We start from the raw sequence: 21,060 nt of genomic DNA, 5'->3' as shown, positions 1-21,060 counted from the left end.
TTTTTTAGAGCAAATTTTTTTTTGAGAGCACATTTTTTTTGAGACCTAATTTTTTTTAGAGCAAATTTTTTTTTGGGGAGCGTTTTTTTTGAGAGAAAGCAAATTTCTTTTTTTTTTTTTAAAGCAAATTGGTTCCACAGTTTTCAACGGGTTAAAAGGTTTCCACAGTAGGTGCTTGGGGGTCACGCGTATGAAGCGGTACACTCGAAGACACTTTGAAACCTACCTTTCTTCTTGTCCTGCAGCTTGTCGTCCCTGTCGGCGCTGCAGCTCTGCTGGCAGGACGGGTTGGAGCGGAACGAGCCCTCGCGCACAAACGAGGTGCGGCTGGCGTCGAAGGACGCCGTCACGCCGCACTCCTTCTCCCGCCGCTGCTTCCTCTCCAGACAGGCGGCGAAGGCACAGCCGACCGCGTGGCTCAGCCTCTCCCCCTGGTGGAAGCCAAGGAAAAACCACACGCCGGGGTCAAAGGTCACGTCGGCGCTTTAACTACTACACACACTCCTGCAGTCTTCACCGACTGTGTTTTTTTTTTCAATCAGGTTCACACATTCACGTGGAATAAAAACCCTTTCAGATGGGATTAAAGTGCAATTATAAAACCTCAAATCTCTTCTATTGTCGAACCTCAAGATGAGTTCATGACCCCGCGATGGTGAACGTATCCATCGCCTGTCGTTTTTTTCAATTTATTTCTACTTTCTCCCGCCCGCCGCGACGGCGACGGACAGTTTCCGCTTAAGATGAGCAGATAGAAAATATGGAGAGCGCGGTGGAAATAGAGACAGACAGAGATGGACAGATAACGCCACAGGCTTCTGTCTAATCCCTCTCCTCTCCTAATCCCGCTTGTCTGCGCCGCGCTCCCTTCCCGTCCACATGAGTAATCTATCGCGCGGTCTAAGCTGATGAAAACCGCCACGGGATTGAGACCACGGGGCGCACCGCGACGTTTTTTTTTTTATCGCCGTCGTCTTTTAAATGAAAAAAAAAGTCCTCATCCCAAGGTCAGTCGGATGGAAACGCTGGAGGTTGGAAATCACAACACGACTGTACAGATTGCATCTAAATGATACATGCATGGAGAATTATACCATTCATCCATCCATTACCCGAAACCGCTTATCCTATTCGGGGTCGCCGGGGCGCTGGACCCGATCCCAGCTGACGTTGGGCGAAGGCCCGGTCCCCCTCTGTGCAGCCCGCATGTTAGAGCATATGTTAGAAATATAGAGCATTAACTGAAGCTAATGCTAATAATGTTCTGATATCTTTTGTATAAAAGGCACATCAGAGTTTCCCAAGGGAAGATTTCATCTAAAATCTAAAAGTATACGCTGTATAATCGTATTAAACTTCACAAAATTGTCATATTGTAGAAGATTAAACACATAAAATACTGTGGTTTTACTCCTGCTTCATGTGCAACAAACGTTTGGAGTTGATACTGAGTTGTGATTTGAAACAAACCCAAACTTTTAAGCGCAAGTGAAACCACAAAATCAACCTCATTTCAAATCCCATTGACATCTGCAGTAACCTAACTCACTTTATTTTTTAAAGCTTTCGGTTTAAATTCAGCAGTTCTGTTTTCAGTAGCCTTAAACAAACACCGTTACCCATAATCCCTTGGGCTAGACCACCGTGAGTAAACGCCACAAGCCAAGGGGCTGCGTTACAGTATCTTATGTCAAAGTGCAGTACAACAGGTAAAAAAATAATTGTGTTACATGTCATAAAAACTGAGCGCTTTAGTGGACAAAACCAAGTTATGTCCACAAACATGTTCATGGGAACTGTGGTTTCTTTTTTTTAAATTTAAAATCAATTATTTGTAGTTTAACTGGGATGAATTCAAGCAGCAGATGGCAATGTGTCAATTCTGTCAACACATTTTATTTTTCCCGAAAGAACGATGAACTAAAGCGCTGACCGAAGGCCGCAGAGTGCCGCTTCTGTGATCACAGAAAATAAAAAAAAGAGTCCTTTGACCGTTTCCTCACCGAGTCTTTGAGCGCCATGAAGCAGTGGCACATCCACCGCCTGGTGGTGCCGTCTCGGCAGATGTAGGAGAAGGCCTTGTCGTAGTTGCGGTCGGGGGCGCAGAACGAAACCTTCTCGATGGTCTGGTCCACGATGAGGTCCTGAGAGGGAAGCCGGGGGCGAAGAGAGAGATGGTTAATCACATGGTCGACGACGAGACAGGAAACACAGCTCGGAGACCGATCCAACACTTGACTTCACCGCTTTCCACCTCTGCTAACCCCACGAAACCTCTCTCTCTCTTTCTCTCCCGACCCATCGACACGTCCACCGCTCACAGAAAAGAAAGAAAGTGTCTGCAGACTAATGTCCCTGAACCCTCTTTCCATCTCTAGGATGTTTTCACTTGCCCTTCCTTCCATAAAAGGGTTATTCAGCCTGTCCACGGTGGCTACAGAGGGAAAAAAACAAAAGGGGCCCTTCTCTCTTTCTGCGTACATTGAGGGGCCCTCGCCTCACATCTTTGACTCACCCAAAAAAAAAAAAGGAAGGAAAACAAGAGGCAGAGCGGGAGGGGAAAGAGAGGAGAAGGGGGGTTCGCACACCCGGCCACGCACTTCCTCTTTCCTCTCCTGCGGCGTCGCCCCGAAAACAAAGAGAAGGGGAGGGTGAGGAGAGAGGAAGAGGGAGGACGAGGACGGGAAAAGGAGGAGAAAAGAGGGGAGGAAGAGGTAGAAGAATAGGAGTCTATTCACTGTGGGCCAATTAGTGAAGGAGGGAGGAGGGAGCAGGGGTGCTGGTACCAAGGTGAAATGCAGAGCAGAGGGAGTTGCTCTTTGTCACGAGAAAGCATGTAACACTGTGAAAAAGTGCAAAAAGAAAGTGTGTGTCTGCGGCTGAGGATGACTCAGCTCGTGCGGTTGAATCTCTGAAAGGAAGAAAAGCAGGCAGCAGCTTGTGAATCAGAGTCTCGACGCCGTCTTCACCCTTTCTTTCTACTGATGCCCCACGAAGGTCATTGGGAGCGTTGATTTGCACACACACACACACGTATATATGAAAGCGCCTGAGCGGCGGCGTGGGCGTCATTCGGTGCGCTCGCCGGATTCACAGATGAAGGCTGAGCTGACGATAAAGCTTTGGCGATAGAAGAGGCGAGAAAGAAAGAAAGAAAGAGCGTCGGGGTTTTGTCACTGCTGGGTTTGCTTCATTAAGTTAAACCTCGAATCACCAACAGCGACCGATGATCGGTGCTGGGCGGGCGGGTGGAAAGTGAATGAAATTGCAGGTTGTAAAACCAAAGAACGGATTTAAAAGATGCTAAATGATGCTCAAAGTTGCGAAAATGATGCTAAAAGAGGTTAAATGATGCTAAAACGATGTTAAATGATGCTAAAAGATGGACAAAATGATGCTAAAAGAGACTACATGATGCTTAAAGGATGCTTAATGATGCTCAAAGATGCGAAAATTATGCTTAAAGAGGTTAAATGATGCTAAAATGATGGTAAATGATGCTGAAAGATGCACAAAATGATGCTAAAAGAGGTTAAATGATGCTAAAACAATGTTAAATGATGCTAAAAGATGCACCGAATGATGCTAGAAGAGACTACATGATGCTTAAAAGATGCTAGATTATGCTAAAACAATGCTTAATGATGCTAAAAGATGCTAAAAGAAGCAAAATGATGCTTGAAGAGGCTAAATGATGTTAAACGATGCTAAATGATGTTAAAAGATGCGAAAATGATGCTAAAAGAGGCTAAATGATGCTTATAGAGGCTAAATTATGCTAAAAAACAATGCTAGATGCAGTTCTCGTAGTGTGTAAATCACTGCGAGGGACACCTCTCACGTTAGAGCATGTGTGAAATGCTATTTCTCTACCTTAAAGTTTTAAATTGAGGTTTTCGAATGAAGCCTAAAATGTCTTTAATCATATTTTATGACTTCTTCAACCTAAAGTAAAATGGAAAGGACATTGTTTTGTCTTACTGTGGTTACTGTAATTTGTGATGTGCTAGGTTTAGTATGCGGAGAGCAAACCGTTTTACTCTGTGACGCTAAACGCCAACAAGTCTGGATTGAAGCAGAATATTTCGTTAGATATAAACATCTTGTGAAATGTTATCACATTTATCGTTTTTAAATAACTTTTGACTTTTACAACGCTGGAGTTACAAATAGTATAATACTACTACTAATAGTGCTTCTGCTGTGTTTATACAAGAAGGCTGACAGTGCGGGGGAAGTCTGAGCACATTCATCCAAAAAGAGGTTAAATTCAGGTGAATCCCACTTAAAATTATTGTTATATTTTCATTTCACACATGACTGGTGCAGAAGCTGGAGAAAAATGGAAAATTATTTCGACAAAATAGTAAAAGAAAAGAGAAAATGCAATTTTTCAGAGAAAAGCCTTCAGAGAAAACTACAGATAGATGAAGTATTTAAATACATTTTATGTAACATGTTATATGTTTTTGCCCATAAGGAGTCTCACTGTACTTCATTGATGCTCTAAAAACTGAAAATACAATACATTGCCGGCTTTATCTTCTAATATGTTTGGATAGGACATGTCATTGAAGGGAAGAAAGGAGGGAGATTAAAGTGGGGGAGAGGTGAGGTCACGTGTGTGTCCTCTCAAGATGAAAATAATAAAAGAAAAGGCTTCACTCGCCTCTATTCTCTGCTGCTCTTTATTCTGCTCGGCTTTCAATAGAGCGACCTGCGCTCCCTCTGTTGGAGGCCTCCCTGCCGCCAGACACTCCTCAAGTGCATGCATGTGTGTGTGTGTGTGTGTGTGTGTGTGTGTGTGTGTGTGTGTGTGTGTGTGAGTCTATGTTTACTTGATCTTCCCTCCCCCACGAAGCACCTTGAGCAAGAAACCATGGGTAACATATGTCAACTTTGAAACCACACACACACACACACACACACACACACACACACACACACACACACACACACACACACACACAGACACACACACACACAAGGAGACGCATGGCGGTGCCATCCATGTGAGCCGAATTGAGACTTTTGTTGCGCGTCTGAATTTGAGAGTATTAAAAAAAAAGAAGCTGCAAAAGATGAAGGGAAACTCTTCTTTCCTTTTTTTTTCTCGCGCTATCGAAGCCAACGACAGACTGCCTCTCCGGAGCGGTCTGTACATGATTGCCTTGTCCTTGTTGCAGAGTGATGGATGGAGTGCAGACGGGGAAAGTGAAGACGGAGGGGACAACAGAGGAAAGAAGAATAAACGCGTCGGCTTACCTTCGTTTTGTCGTCCACCACCCTGAGTCCATCTGCTGAAACCCACAGCACCGCCTTCACCGTCTTCTTCCCGCTCTGGAAAGACCACACACACACACACAAAAAGGATGAGTTGAGTAAATAATGTATAACTTAAGAGGCAAGTAAACCAAGTCTCATCGCGAATGCATGACACCAGATGTTGCTTTACTACTCGTGGTGGTGTAAAGGGATCATCACGCCGCTACAGAGGATGGAGGTCGGTGGAGATCGGAGGTAAAAACTGTGCCAGCTGGCACTGAGGAGCATCTCTCCAGAGGAGGGCACCAGCAGAGCTAATAACACACTCAGCAATGGCCACGCTAAAAATACACAGGCTAAAAAAAAGAAGCTACAACTCCATGTGTGTGTGCATATGTGTGTGCGTGTGTGTGTGCGTGTGTGTGTGTGTGTGTGTGTAGAGGGAAACAGAGAGCCAGAGCGCTGCAGGAAATGGCTTTGAAACCCACAGCGAAGCGACACGGAGCCTCAATTTTTGCATAATCCCATTAAGGGGAAGACAGCGGGAGTGAGAAATAGAGGTGAAGAAACTGAGAGTGATGGAGGGAAAAGAAAGGAGGAGGAGGAGGAAGACAGGGGAGGAGGAGGAGAGGAAAGCTAAATTGGGAGGTGGAGCGCGGGAATCAAAAGAAAGCCAGAACTTTGGTAGAAAGTTTTCAACTGTGTAGCGACAGAAAGAGAGAGAGAGAGAGAGAGAGAGAGAGAGAAAGAGAGAGAGAGAGAGAGAGAGAGAGAGAGAGAGAGAGAGAGAGAGAGAGAGAGAGAGAGAGAGAGAGAGAGAAGGAAGATGCAAATACAGATGGAAGATAAAAGTCGGCCCAGCGAGAGAGAATCAAACGAGAAAAACAAATGAGGCGGTGTTGGGAGGAGAGAGGGGGAGAGGAGAGGGAGAGCAGGGAGGAAGAAGTGAGAGGGAAAGGAGAGAGGAAGAGGAAAGATTTAGAGGGAGAGGGAGATGAGCGAGGGAGACATGAGAGGGAGAGGAGAGAGGGACAGGAGAGAGAAGAGAGGGAGAGGAGAGAGGAGAGGAGAGAGGGAGATTAGAGAGGAAAGAGAGAGAGGAGAGAGTTAGAGGAGAGAGGAGAGAGGGCGAGGAGAGTGAACACATGAAACATTTCTGTTGCATGCGGTTCAGCTGTGTTTCCCGTTAACACTCGAGAGTTCCTGACAAAGCGCTGCCTTTTGTTGCGTGGATCTTTGGGGGGATTCAGGTTTTCAGGATCAGTGCAGTTAGCAAACTGAATAAAGTGCCGATTCGTCATTTTCGTCTCCTTCTACATGAAAGTCGAGGTCGACATCCAGTTCCATCAAATAAAGCCTCACAGATGCAGAAGAGACACCGACCGCTGTTCCCTCCGCCGGGTGTCTGACACTAACCGGTCTGTGTCACTCTGTTCACACGCTCCTTGTCCCGATGCAACCTCGCACAGGGGGCTGTGTGTGTGTGTGTGTGTGTGTGTGTGTGTGCATTTCTTTGTGTTTATGTTCGCCACCCAAATGTAATTTTCTGCTCTCTTGGGCGTAGTGGGATCAGACAGACAGATATGGGATATAAGACCCACCCGGGGAGGGCGATGAGGAAGATGAAGGTGATAAAGGAAAGAGGAAATAACAAGATGGATGTGTGTGTGAGTGTGTGTGTGTGTGTGTGTGTTTGTGTGTGTGTGTGTTCGCCTTTGGTCGATACTTTATCACATGAGCTTTGCACGACCGGGTCTGTAATGAGCTCTGAAGTTAGTTTACACTCCACTACTGTGGCAGGGGAGTTGAGTGTGTGTGTCTGTGTGTGTGTGTGTGTGTGTGTGTTGTACTTACAATTTTTTGCTTCTTCACCGCCTCCTCGCACACGTGCATCCCCCTGGACTCCTCCACCTCGACCAACCCCAGGTACTGCGGAGAAAAACCAGAATCAGAAAATATGACGAGCAGATCCCAACCCGGGCCGATGGACGCGAAACTGTGTGACGACAAAAGACGGAGACAAAGCGACGTGAAAAGCAACACAAAAAGCCTCATTAGTTCTTATCAGTAAAAAAAAATCGACAAGGAACGCGGCTAATAAGCATCCCGTGCTGGATTCACAGCCACGTGTTGCTGCTGATAATAAGGAAGGGATTGTAATAATTTATAGTCCCGGTCTGGCACCTCCAGTGTTGTGCGCCGTGGTTTTCACCCACAGAGACACAATTAAAGCCTCGAGTCAGAAGACGAGCGGTGAGGAGAGTTTTTTTAGGAGAGATCGGAGCTGAAACACCTGTAAACAACGAGTGAAAGCGATAGAAAACAGCAGGACTTTCTCAGCACCTGCATGAGCTAACTGTGTTAGCCTGGGTTTGTGCTTTATACACAGGAGCGCTTCTCAGGCCCCGAATGGTGGTGAATATTTAAAGTTTTCACCCGACATTTATCCCCAATTGTTGTGTAAGTTAGCACTGAATTAACATTAGATGTGTTTATTGTTATAAGTTTGTTTGTTAGTCTTGTGGAGAACCAAACCAGCGCTTATGAAGCATTTATAAAGCATTTATTAAGCTTTTATTAATCATTTATAAAGTGTTTATAAAGCGTTTAAAACACATTTAGAAAATGTTTAACACATTTATAAAGCGTTTATAACACACTTACAAATGTTTATAAAGCATTTTTAACACATCTTTAAAGCATTTATAAAGTGTTATAACGCATTCATAAAGCGTTTTTAACACATTTGTAAAGCGTTCATAACACATTTATAAAGCGTTTATAAAGCATTTTTAATACATCTTTAAAGCATTTTTCAAGTTTTTATAACACATTTATAAAGCTTTTACAAATGCTTTATAAAGCGTTTTTAACACATTTATAAAGCATTTATAACACATTTATAAAGCGTTTAGAAATTCTTTATAAGCGTTTTAACACATTTATAAAGTGTTTACTAAGCATTCATAACACATGTTTAAAGCGTTCATAACACATTCATAAAGCATTTATAAAGCACTGAATTGAACAAGGTTTGAAACTAGAGTTTAAAACATAAACTCATGTTTACGATGAGAGAATAAATAAACACTTTGTTTTGTTCTTCACTAGCTTGGTGATGGAGCCGGTGTGAAGAAGATAAAACAATAATATACTGCAGTATTCTGTCCGCAGGTTAACTTTCCAGCAGGACATTTTTCAGAACTTTCCCCCCCAAAAAAACACAGTTTTCTTTCCTCTGGTGCTTTGAGCCATGAATAGTTCACGAGTGGAATACATTAAGAGAGGAAAAGGCAGAGAGACGACGAGAGGGAGGAAAGATGAACAAGGGGGACGAGGAGGAAGGAAAAGCTTCAATGAAGAGGCTGAGAGGTTTTTCTTAGCGCTCGCGTCCCCTCGCTGGAAAGCGCTAAGCTCCACTTGGACGGCTCTCCATTAGCTTGCCGCTCACGCCGCCTTTTCCCTCCACTATTCTCTTCTCTCTGCCTCGTATTCTTCTTCTCCTTCCGCTTCCTCCCTTCGGTCCGCAGCCTCCCTGTTCTCTCTTTTCTTATCTTATCCTCTTCTACATCTCTCTCTCTCTCTCGCTCCAGCTTTCATTTCATATCTCACAATATCTCCCCCCCCCCCCCCCCATCTGAGCTCCCTCATCCCTCACCCTGTCATTTCCTGTGGTGTCCTTAATCTACAACTCCACCTAGATGTCATCCCTCCCTCTCTCTCTCCATCTCTCTCCCCCCTGTCCTCCATCTGTCACCGTCATTGTCTCTGCAGCCGTTAAAACAAATCACTCGGCCGCTCAGCGATAGAGAAACAGCGCGCGCTCACGAACCGACGCTGGTTATCAGTAAATTGGGCCGTCAGTAACGATTCGTATTTGCATTTACTGCCTTCATCTCAGAGTTAAGAGTCTGTGCTTTGCTTAAAGACAAGTCAACCTGGTTTATATGAGGATAAATTCCTTTTAATCCTACTAATATAACACAAATACCTTCATTTAATGTGACACGAGTAAAGAAAAAACACTTAAATTCACATGTTTTTGACATATTAAGTCATCAAACTCACCAAACTCCTCCATGTTTGTGTGCTACAGTCCATTAACAATGTGATCCGTGTGAATTGTGGGTATATTAAACCACAGTATTTTCACTATGACAATGCATTTTTTTTTTTAAATGAGCAGATTCTGTATTCACTCTTCTTCTGTGGTGTTTCAGGACAAAGCGCTGAATAAAGGAGGCTCTGGTGCACCTGTTGTTTCAGAGCGGAGACAAACAGGAAGCGCTGGCATTGGTTGAGATGAGGCCGGGCTCTCGGCCATCATTTGCCCTTTGGCTCGACCCTCTGATCTATTTAGCAGAGGTCAACGTCACTAAACACGCAGCGTAAAGTTACTCCTCACTCGCGACCTCGTGACATTCTGACTTCAGCCAGACGTGTGTAAAGATGTGTGTGCATATCTTCATACATAATCTTAATGATGCAGAATTAAAAAGTGTATTTTGGCACACATATGTTGTGAGTTTATGGCAGGTGGAAATGCATGATTGACCTTTACCGGTGTCGGGTTTCAACAGAGGACCAGGACTCGGACACTCACCCGGACGGGGAAGTTACATTTTCCCTTCCGCACCGCCTCCTCGTCCGCCTGCCACTGATGCGGTCGGCTGGCCTCCGGCACGTAGGTGGGCTTCTTCCTCCTCAGGCTCTGCCGGAGCTTGTTCATCTCCGGGGTCACGTGCTCCCTGGTACTGTGGACACAGCAGGAGGAGAGGGGAGGAGGAGGAGGTGGCCATTACTGAAGACGCAGGAGACTTCATTGAGTTTCCATCAACGTCTCCTCAGACAGCGGCTCGTACGACGGCTTCACGAAAGACATTACGTCTCGTTTTGGCCGACGAAAACAGACGACGAGCGTCAGTTTCCGCTCGTTGGACGCGTCCGGTCTTTTCAAAATAAACTGCCGTCTTCACAGGAAACTACTTAGTTGGGTTAAGGCAACAAATCTAAGTTGAGGAAATGATGGTCGTTTGGGTTCAAATAACCACGAAAGACAACAAACTCGTTCCATACAGTGAACGTCTGTTTGCTGGATCCGTCCGCCCCGTGTGGGCTTTATGCGACTTTTTATATGTCCGTGATTACGTGGATAACGTCGTCATTTCGTGGGATTCGGCACATTATTTTTTGTCGTGAACGTTTATGCCTGCAGTTCACCTTGAGGGAGCACAGACGTCCGTGTTGTGCTGATAATCAGAGCCTACTTTAGCCAAACTAAAGGCCTAAATGCATTAATTTAGTCTAAATTCTTAAGTATTTAATGTGTACATGTTTTCAAAAACCCCAGCTTTAAACAAAAATGGGATTTAGTGAATATAAATCCATTTGAAATAGCCGGTTTAAACCCTTCAAGATAGTACGAGGTGATGTGGCAGCAACAATTGTTAAAGTGGGTCCATAATATCTCCATAATTAGCAAACACACATTCGTTCCCACTCAATCTCACGGTGCGGCTCGTTACAAGCTAATTAAATCTCAACGCACTCTAATTTAAAGAAAAAAGCCGCCCCGAGAGCTTCTTTAGTCCCGCGTCTCATCCGGGATTATGAGCGAAGTGGGATTCATTTTCATTGATTAGCCGAAGCTCGTTATGCAGTTATCGTCACCGGAGACGAGGCCGTCGGTGCGTCAGCGTCACGAACGCTTCCATGATCTCCCATGATGCTCCATTGATTCCTCGTTTAGAGGTTTTGATGTACAAATCGCACAGGTAGGATGTTCAGGCTAATGAACACAAAGCGAGGAGGGGGGGGCCTTCATCTCTCCAAGAAACAACGAGAACGCCGAGCGAATGCTGATCGCCACACACACACACACACACACACACACACACACACACACACACACACAATCCTCTCTGTGCTGCTTAATTAGACCATTCAGCCCGCTGGCCTGTTTAGCGATGCTAATTTTCTCATGCACAATGAAACATGACGCCATCCGAACATGACCTGCTTAAAAATGATAATTGCTGTTTTCATTCCTCCACAGTCACATCAGCCGCTCAACAGAAGCTCAGGAGTACAATAAAAAACCTTTGTTTCTTCCCCGTACAGACTGAATTAAAAGCATTTCTTTTCCTTTAACCCGGTGAAAACTGTGGACGCAATGTTGTCTCCAGACCTCTTCTCCCTGTTTGAGTTGTTGTACGAACCCCAAATTAATTACAATACGTGTGTTTATTGTATGTGTTTGTTCAGCAAAGTCTTGGAAAAAAAATTTATATTTGTAAAAAAAAACAAACACACAAAGATATTTTGATTTTAACTATGAGCATCCAGCAAGATATGAGCCAGATTCTCCAAAAATGCCTCCTGGAGCGTCAATAAGACACCTTTATGAAAGATTAGGACCTAAAGAATCAGAATCTGTAACAAAAATCATAATAAAACAAAGCATTGGCCTGTTAGGAAGGAGTTTCAGTCAAAAAAACTGTGTCGATCGGTTCAAAAATGGAAAAATATTATGTATTTTATGCCAAAAGCTTGTCTGAATGGGGCATGCTGGGACTTAAAATGGGCTTTCCAAAAGGTTAAGTCCACATCATCCAGACAACTCTGCCTTTTATGTCGCTCCACATGGTCTTTCCTTTCAAAAATGATTGTAAATACATAAAGGAATGAGAAAAGTTGTACTCGTGTTATCTTCTTACCGTCTGGTTGCCCCGTGAAGAGGCGAGGTAAGATCACGCCGAGTACATGTGATGTCCATACTGTACGCGAGCCGCGGTCTGTATGTATGTATACGGAAGGGAAGAAACCTCTCTGCACTGCCACACAGAGTTTACAAGCACACACATATATAGTTATACACACACACACACACACACACACACGGACACATCACTTCTCATAATCACTGCTATGTTACTGGTAATGGCTGCCAAAGGCGGTTAGATGTTCCCCGCTCTGTGTGTGTGATGCAAATGAAACAGCTCGAGTGGCTTTACTCATTCCTGGCATGTGAGGCACGCGTCCACTGCCAAGCACACACACACACACACACACACACACACACACACACACACGCTCTGTAGCTCCACACATGTCGAGGCTTGTGCCAGTCATTTCTGGGCAGAGCGCCACCTGACTGGCACCTGGCTGGCAGCAGGTGTGTGTGTGTGCGTGTGTGTGTGTGCGTGTGTGTGTGAGAAGGGGGTAAAAGCTAGCTGGTGTGTATTACCCCAAGCGAGGGAGATGCAGGGTCGTGTTAAAGTGGACAGTTGCGGCCGGTAAGGGAATACAAGATGCCCTGTCGCTGCCCTCATATGGTTAAGCACAGCAGGAGGAGGAGAAGGAAGAGGAAGAGCCGGAGGAGGAGGAGGGAGAGACGAAGAGACATCTGATGCCAAGCAAAAGACAGGAATTGAAATGATGCAAACTGACGGTAACGGGACAAGTGAAGACCGGCTGCAGGAAGTGTTTGGGATGAAGGAGTGAGGTGTTGTAATGAAACGTGAACGTGTGGGTGTTGTGCAGTTATTAAAGAGAAGGACAGGAAGAAAGAACAGTGATTATGTTGGAGCAGCAAGAAGAGAAAGTTAACGTTATGTCCACAAACTCAGACGATTGATGTCTTTCTTCTATCTTTGAGAGAATGTAATGACCTCGATTAGATTCGTCCTCTTCAGAGCTCAAGAGAGATATCCAGCATCAATATTGTGCCAAACACTTTTTCTCCGACACTTTTCCGTTTTCCACTCTTGTGTTTCAGATTAAATCACAAACAAGAATTGTAAATCCTTTTGGCACACTCAAGAAAAGTCCACACAAACCTTTTAGAGCTTCCTTTAAATGAAATCCTCGCTTAAAAAATTGCCCATGTAGATTAATAAGCTGAGAGCTTTTGTTTTATTTTACAAGGAGGCGCTGAAGCAAATGCTCCTCTATAAGTACGCTATGCTAATTATGCTAATTGGCCCGTTTACTCTATCTTCTAACGCCAGTGTCCATTAGCAAATTACCTCAATGATTCTTAATTATGTGCACATGACATGACACACGATGCGTCTCCAGCTCATGTGCATCCGATGTGAAGTGTCGCCGTGGATGAATTCAAAAGAAACGAGGTGAGAAAATGAGTATTGTGACGCTTCTATTAAACGTTTCCCTCAGCATGTTCAGTCATGTGACATGTTGTTTTTAATGTGTTGTGTTTTCGTTGTCTTAGAATGAAATGTTTGCACGGAGTCGGTCCACTTCACAGAGCCGTTATATTTAACACAAACCAATTTTTTCTCAACCTAACTAACTAGTTTTGTTGCCTCAACATAAAATAAGTTGGTTCCTGCATGAAATGAGAGAAAGTTTTGATGGAAAAGTTGATGGATTTTGCACAAAAAACTTGCAAGATTTCATACAAACCTTCGTCTGAAGATACTTTGCGTCTGCATGCGATTTCGAACACAACCCCGGCCTTTATGCTAAGCTAAGCTAACCCGCTGCTAGCTTTAGCTTCACATTTACTCGATAGTGAGAGTGTGAGAGTGGTATCAATCTTCCCATGTAACTACAAATGTGTGTATTTTCTTTAACTGAGAAAGAAAACTACTCAATTGGCAAAGTCGTGCAAATTAAAGTCCATATATATGTGTGTGTGTGTGTGTGTGTGTGTGTGTGTGTGTGTGTGCGCGTGTGTGTGTGTGTGTTGGCAGGAGGACATGAGAATGTGAACAAAGCCAGACTGCGGTTAAAAAAACAAGTGAAAACAAGCCGATAGTGTTTCTCTTGCGGAGCGGCTCAGTGGGACGTGAACAGGAATCTGGTAGCAAACCTCTCTTTGATGAAGAGAACCAAGAGGGCGGAGACATTACCCAGCATGCAACCTGCAAAAAAGGCCCTGCGTAGCAGTGACCTTACACCCTCCGCACAACAAGAACCATCTGCGTGAGTAAAACAAAAAAAAATTACAAAATAAAGTCGAGCGGCAGGCCGGCGGGGTTGGGCGGGCGCGGATGGAAAAGCATGAAAATAGATCCGTAAATCAGCGGCGCGCTCGTCAGAAAAGCAGACGCACAAACTCCACGAGCACTTCGGCGCAGACTACACAAACGGGGGAGGCCCGCTGCCAAAACACACACATAGTTGTCGAGTTCGCGGCCGCGTGGGAGGCGTTGTGGCGGAGAGACGAGCGGCGAGGTCGAGCCCGCTCACCCGGGTCGACCTCCATCCGTCCGTCGGCCCTTCCTCCCCGCCACTCCTCTTCCTCCGTGAGAAAAAACTCCAAATGCAGCTCTGGCGACGCGAGTGTGAGGAAACGGGTTTCACAGGGACGAAGCTGGAGAGCGAGCGAGCGAGAGAGCTTCGCCCACGCGAGCGCGGACTCATAAAAATGTTCGGGGGAGAAATATTTCGCCATTTTTCGCTGCGGCTCGTTAAGTTGGTATTTTAACCGTTAGCAGGTTGGGACGCGAGTCCATGTCCATGTGCTTCAGTCATGTCTGTTTATTAGCTCGCGTTTTGAAGTGTTACACAATTAATAATGATGTCATTTGACATTCGTACGTGTGTGTGTGTGTGTGTTCACCTCTGTATTCCCACCACATCATCTATGTTAAGACTGCATGAACTCACGTGTGTCCAGCTGTGTTTTGTGCTCGCCAGATGTGAGTCTGATTGATATGTTTGGCACTTTCCCTCTCATTCGCACACGCACACGCACACACACACACACACACACACACACACACACACACACACACACACACACAAACACGTATATAGTGCTCCTCCCTGATCCAGATGTTCTGTGTTCAACAGCGGCTCAGGGATTTTGCCGGGAAAAAAAGGGACAAACTCCTCCCTCACACTTCTTCTCAACCAGATGCTGACAAAACACACCTCGTACACGGAGAGAGACGGAGGAGGGATGACGCGAAACACACACACACACACACACACACGCACACACACACACACACACAACACACACACACACACGGTGAGTCATTGCCACCTCGCATTACGGTAAGCCATATGTCTGCAGAGCGTCTGGGAGCCTGTGAGAGGAGTGTGTGTGTGTGTGTGTGTGTGTGTGTGTGTGTGTGTGTGTGTGTGTGTGTGTGTGTGTGTGTGTGTGTGTGTGTGTGTGTGTGTGTGTGTGTGCAGAGGATTGTCTTGGCTTAGTCACTGAGCTGACCACTTTATATGGACACGATGTACCTCGCTCCGTTTCCTCCTCTCTGTTCTCTGCAGTTGGAGTTGTGACTTATTGGCGCAGCAGCGAGCGAGGACGTTTCATTTTTATTTATGTTTTATGGCGTTACGGCTTCATGCTTTATTTAATAAATGCGTTCATACACACATCCGACAAGCAGTCACACATTTAGCACCAGAGCGAGTAAATCATTTCTCCCCTTTTAAGAGTTTTTGCTCCAGAGAGAAGGCACAAAAATATAGTGTACACACACTTTCTACCCTTTATTATTTACTCCACATGATACTTTTGTTGTAGTCTACACTCACTTTGAGGCCTCCACACATCGATTCGATCAGAGTCCATCTCTCTGTGATATTTATGTTTTTTTTGTCTTGGTAAACCTTCAGAAATGAAAGCGCTCAACAGAAAGACGCGACAGGTTTATCAGACGTGATGATGCACCAGCAGCTCGTTGGCTCCTTGAGGAGCGTCTTGTCGCATTCGTCTGTGACCTTCATGGACTTTACTTCAGCTAACGTTTCACATGAGCCACGTTCACAGAGCAACAACAACAACAACAACAACAAAAAGCACGTGCGCTCACAATAAACACCCACAAACGTTCGTCCTCCGTTCATTTTACGAGCAACTTTTAAATGTCTCTCCTTTAAACGGTGACTCAACTCTGTGCTAATACGAGGCAATATGCAAACACACACACACACACACACACACACACACACACAGACGCACACATACACACACAGACGCACACACGCGAATCTGACCCAGTTGTCGGGCCCAGCAGACTTTAACTGACACAGCGTGACCCCAATAAGGACGAGGACTCTCACTATCACCCAAATCTCTATCCTCTCTCTCTCTCTTCCTCTCTCTCTTCCTCTTTCTTCTGCTCTCTTCCTCTCTCTTTCTATCGCTCTATCGCTTCCTCTCTCTCTCTTCCTTTTCCTCTGTCTTCCTCTTCCTTTTCCTTTTCCTCTCTCTTCCTCTCTCTCTCTCTCTCTTCCTCTGTCTTCCTCTTCCTCTGTCTTCCTCTTCCTCTGTCTTCCTCTTCCTCTCTCTCTTCCTTTTCCTCTCTCTCTCTCTCTCTCTCTCTCTCTCTCTCTCTCTCTCTCTCTCTTCCTCTCTCTCTCTCTCTCTCTCACAGCAACATACACAATCTAACCGGTGTTTCGTGTTTGTGATTTTAAAATAAACCCAGGAGAGGACGTAGAGGAGATAAACCAGAGCGCTTTGTTTGGACTGAAACCCGAACCGGATCGGACCGGATTCTCCAGAGCCGTGGTCTTATGAGGCGGTGTGAGAGAGAGAGAGAGAGAGAGAGAGAGAGAGAGAGAGAGAGAGAGAGAGAGAGAGAGAGAGAGAGAGAGAGGTGCTCCTCTCAGGTGTTCCTCCTGGAGATAACAGGCCGACGGGCTGCAACGAAACATCTTCAGCTTTTCTGAGAACACGCATGAATAATTCAGTGCAGAAGGAGACCGACGCCTCGCTCAGAGCGCTGATATCAGATCAACCTTGACTTCAACGTAACTACCGGGAGACTTGATCTATTTGTGGCTTGTAAATCGCTGAAGACTCGAGCTTTTACCGGGGAAAACAACAACTCCTCACAGGTGCGGCAGTCCTGGCTGTGATGAGGCGTTAAGGAGACGCAGCGTGACGAGGAAAAGGTTGTTGGTTAGCTGTGAGTTCTGTTTCCACCCGCTGGAAGTAGATTTGGTATCAAAGTTCTTCTCCGAGGTTTAGTTAGACTGCATGTAAGCATGTGCCTCGAAAAAAACAAGTCTGGGGAACATCCTGAAACTTATTTCCAATCCTTAAAAAAGCCTGAAAACACGACGGCTCATTTCCACAGAAAAGCAGAGGAGACGTAACAAAAGCTGAAATGAAGTCATACAAAACATCAACGTGTCGTCTGCTGTTGCCCTCGCGTGCAGCGGCGACACGAGAGACACACGACATGACTGAACGTGTGTGTGTGTGTGTGTGTGTGACAGACTGATGTACAGTGACAGCTGAAGCGGCGCCACGTGTTTCACCATCAACCTACAAAAGTCGATGCACCTGCTGAGACCACTGCTATGGACCCTTTGTTTCCCTTCACACACACACACACACACACACACACACACACACACACCTGTCCGTCCGTTTGTCTGTCTGTCACTATCAGACTGAGTGTGTGGCCTCTTTGTCTTGGGGACTGACATGTACTCTGTCCTTATACTCTCTCTCTCTCACACTCACACACACACACACACACACACACACATGTACACACACACACAAGCCGGTCCACTCGATGAAAAGCGACTCTGTGGCTTCATATATATCTCTCCGTCTTTAAAAATCAGAGCCAATGCTCGATCCATAAAGTAATTCATAACGCAGTTTCGGTCGATACGGTTCGTAACAGCACGCTGTATAAAATGGTGGCGTGTCCTGGAATGATTTTTCATTTGAAATGCATTATTTATAAAGTAAATTCAGCGTGCTGGCGGCTCCCTGCAGTGTGCAGGGTTATTATTTTTTTCCCGGAGAGAGCTAAATGTGACGAGAGTAGACGAGATGTACACTCGCCGGCTGCGTCTACCTTTATCGCCCGCAAATAATTGCGAGTCCCCAAAGCGCACCAAGGCGCAAAGAAAACCTCATTTATTTCGATTTTCGTGCGCGGAAACGTTTCTCAGTCCGTTTGGCTCGGCGAGGGACAGAAGTGTCACAACTGCGGCGTTGAGGCGAAGAACTCAATTGACACCGAGCGCCGGGTGTGTACACGTCTCCATCGGCGCCGATTGATTCCTAATGACAAAAAAAAAAAGGCGACAAGCGCTCCTTTTGATTGATTGATTGCCGTTCCCTTTAGCCCCGCCTCACCGCGTCGGCCATATTGACCACGTTGTGTTTTTTGGAGCTGTGGTTTCTCATCAGTGACTACACGAAGGATTAGAGGCTGGAAGGATTTAAAGGAAGAGGAGTGTGTGTGTGTGTGTGTGTGTGTGTGTGTGTGTGTGTGTGTGTCACAATGTCAACTTTGTTGCAGTTGCCAATTACTGCAGCTTGACATTGACGGGTAGACACATCCTGTTCTTCCTCTGACCCTCTAATGTGATCTTTCATGGAGCATTACAGAAAGCTGTCCTATAATTACAATGTGTGTGTGTGTGTGTGTGTGTGTGTGTGTGTGTGTGTGTGTGTGTGTGTGTTCTTGCAGGCTAGATGTCATCTCGCATCATAGGGCTGCATCGCCCTGCAATGCAGTGTGGGAAATCGGTGCGATATCGCAGTGACAGGTGGACTTGAGCAAAGACGACGAAGAGGGGACTCGACCTGCTGATCTGGGATCAGTTCTGCCGCTGCAACCTTGGTTTTCTGAGAAATTCAAGCCTCCGCAGAGCTTATTCTGGGCCTGTTTGAGCTTTAAAACAAGCGTGATCCCGTTACTCGTCATCGTTTGAGAATAATCCAGGCTTTTTTTTTTTTTTTTTCAGCTTCGGGGTCTTTTCATCATCGTTGTTTACCGGCAACAGACTTTGCATTCGCAGGAATGCGAGGCCTCGAGTCGGTCGAGACGCAGTTTAGGACCCAGAAATGAACTCTTTCTGCATTCAAAATGCATCATGAACACATCAGAGTTAACCTAACCAGTCGCCGTAGACTCTACCAACAGTTGCTGTAAAATGACGTGTAGCATAACCGCTAACCCCGCCCGCGCTGCCGGGGCTCTTTCTGCAGATGCAAAGCAGCCGGTGCCAGTAGAAATGAGACGTATCGACAACCTTTTAGACAAGATAGGTAAACTCCAAAAAGGGAAAGCACTTGGAATGAAATGAGATGTCAACAGGATGAAGACGGATGAAGCAGCACAGGGCCGACACGCTTTGACGGTGGCTGGTGGAGATGTAGAGACGCTCGCACCTTCACACAGTCTGACGCAGGAAAAACCCGACACGCTCTCATCAGAATGTTTCCACGTGCGCGTGCCGTTCATTCACAACGCACACGCCGCCTCCTGCCGCCCTCGTTTCGAAACCCCGAACGCAAAAACATCCTGAAAATAAAATCATCTGCTTCCCGGTTTTTCTTTTTTTTTTCTTCTTCTGCAAAATTGGATTTTTCGCTGTGAAAACTTCAAGTGAAATTGTGTCTTCACGCCTTGTGCGCGTCTGTAGACACACACACACACACACACACACACACACACACACACACACACACACACACACACACGTGCGCTGTCACCTCAACAACCTGGAGACACACACGTGCACACACAGCTCCCACACCTGTTATCCTCTTCCTCCGGGTTCACCATCACACCTGGCACTCCTGCTCCTGTTTCAGCCCCCACCCACCCAAGTTAATCCTGGAGAGGATGGTGTGTGTGTGCATGTGTGTGTGTGTGTGTGTGTCTGTGTGCAAAACTTGCGCCCACGCTCTTTGCAACAACGTGTTCACTGGAAAAACAATTATTGTCTGTCAGTGTGTACATCGTTGCCTGCACAGCGTTTGTGCACAAAAGTCTGGGCACGCTTGAATGAGCTCATACCTGCGTGTGTGTGTGTCTGTGTATGTGTGTGTGCAAGCTGGTGCTTGCATGTGCGCGTGCATGTGTGCCTGAATAGGTTCCAAGACACAAAAGAGAAGCAGATTACCATAACAATATCCAAATCCCTCTCTGCCCTTGGACCAGAGGGCCGCGCTCGCTCTGTGCGTGTTTGTGATTGTGCGTCCGTGTGTCTGCACGACGTGTGTGTATGCCGCTCGTCTCCGCATCCGTGTCCAAAGCGCGTCCGTGTTTGCATGTATGGATATGTGTCCGTGATTGGAAAAGTGTGTCTGTGTGTGTGTGTGTGCGTGTGTGTGTGTGTGTGTGTGTGTGTGCGGAAGCTAATCTAAACACAGAGCAGCCAGGCGTGAAGTGGAGCAGTCTAGTCGATATGCTCCAGTATCATAATGTCATGGTGTGTTACCGCTTTGTATTCCCCGCTATCAGTCCAGACTGAGTATGAGGGGGGGGGGGGGGCTTATCAGCTGGGCTTCCTCTCTTGAAAGGCCGCGGCACATTTTCATCAGGACATTCCCACCCCCGATTGCTCCTGAGCTCCATATTTGCCGTCGCAAAAACACCGCGGACTTACTTTTTTAGCTCAAAAACGAAACAAAAACACTCGGAAGCACAACACCGCTTCAGTCAAATGTCCCCTCGTGTTTTGCCGCCGCCGTAACTTCCTGTCGACCCCACCCTCGGCCTTGAGTTGCGCAGGTTTTAACGTCAGACTCTCGGGTTCACAGAGGAATGCCGAGCGGCCCGGCCGCTCTGCCGCCGCTCTGCCTTCATGAACTCTGTCGCAGTCGAGCAAAGTCCCGAGCTGAACTCGTTTCCTCGTCTCTTTTCTGCTTCTTTTCGCTTCCCTCGAGTCCCACTTTAAATTACAACCCTCTCACTAATCTGCAAGACACTTGTGATATTCGACGAGGCGATGACAGAAACTAAGAAACGCAGTTATCTGCTGTGGGAAACTCGGAGGGGAATTCATATCTCCTCCATAGCTAATCGACTTTTTCCTCGG

The 21,060-nt window shown here is 46.1% G+C and overlaps 1 protein-coding gene across 4 annotated transcripts in view; it reads right to left on the bottom strand.

Annotated features, from left to right (window-relative positions):
• numbl (NUMB like endocytic adaptor protein) overlaps nt 1–21,060 on the bottom strand; it is a 54,445-nt gene that overhangs the window by 6,346 nt on the left and 27,039 nt on the right. For 3 of the 4 annotated variants that reach the window (XM_068585199.1, XM_068585200.1, XM_068585198.1), the window contains 5 exons: nt 9,869–10,019; nt 7,120–7,194; nt 5,266–5,340; nt 2,004–2,144; nt 227–431 (listed from right to left, as the gene is read on the bottom strand). In XM_068585199.1, coding sequence (XP_068441300.1) covers nt 227–431; nt 2,004–2,144; nt 5,266–5,340; nt 7,120–7,194; nt 9,869–9,994 — 622 coding nt within the window. In that variant the 5' untranslated portion in view covers nt 9,995–10,019. Of the gene's footprint in view, nt 1–226; nt 432–2,003; nt 2,145–5,265; nt 5,341–7,119; nt 7,195–9,868; nt 10,020–11,981; nt 12,059–21,060 lie in introns of those variants that run through there. The other variant, XM_068585197.1, reaches the window with a different exon arrangement.

This window comes from Clinocottus analis, unplaced genomic scaffold (assembly GCF_023055335.1).
Source record: "Clinocottus analis isolate CAN_PGR_092001 unplaced genomic scaffold, fCliAna1.0.p SCAF_2, whole genome shotgun sequence".
NCBI lineage: Eukaryota > Metazoa > Chordata > Actinopteri > Perciformes > Cottidae > Clinocottus > Clinocottus analis.
The sequence above is the reverse complement of the archived record's forward strand: the minus strand, read 5'-3'. Positions and strand labels throughout refer to the sequence as shown.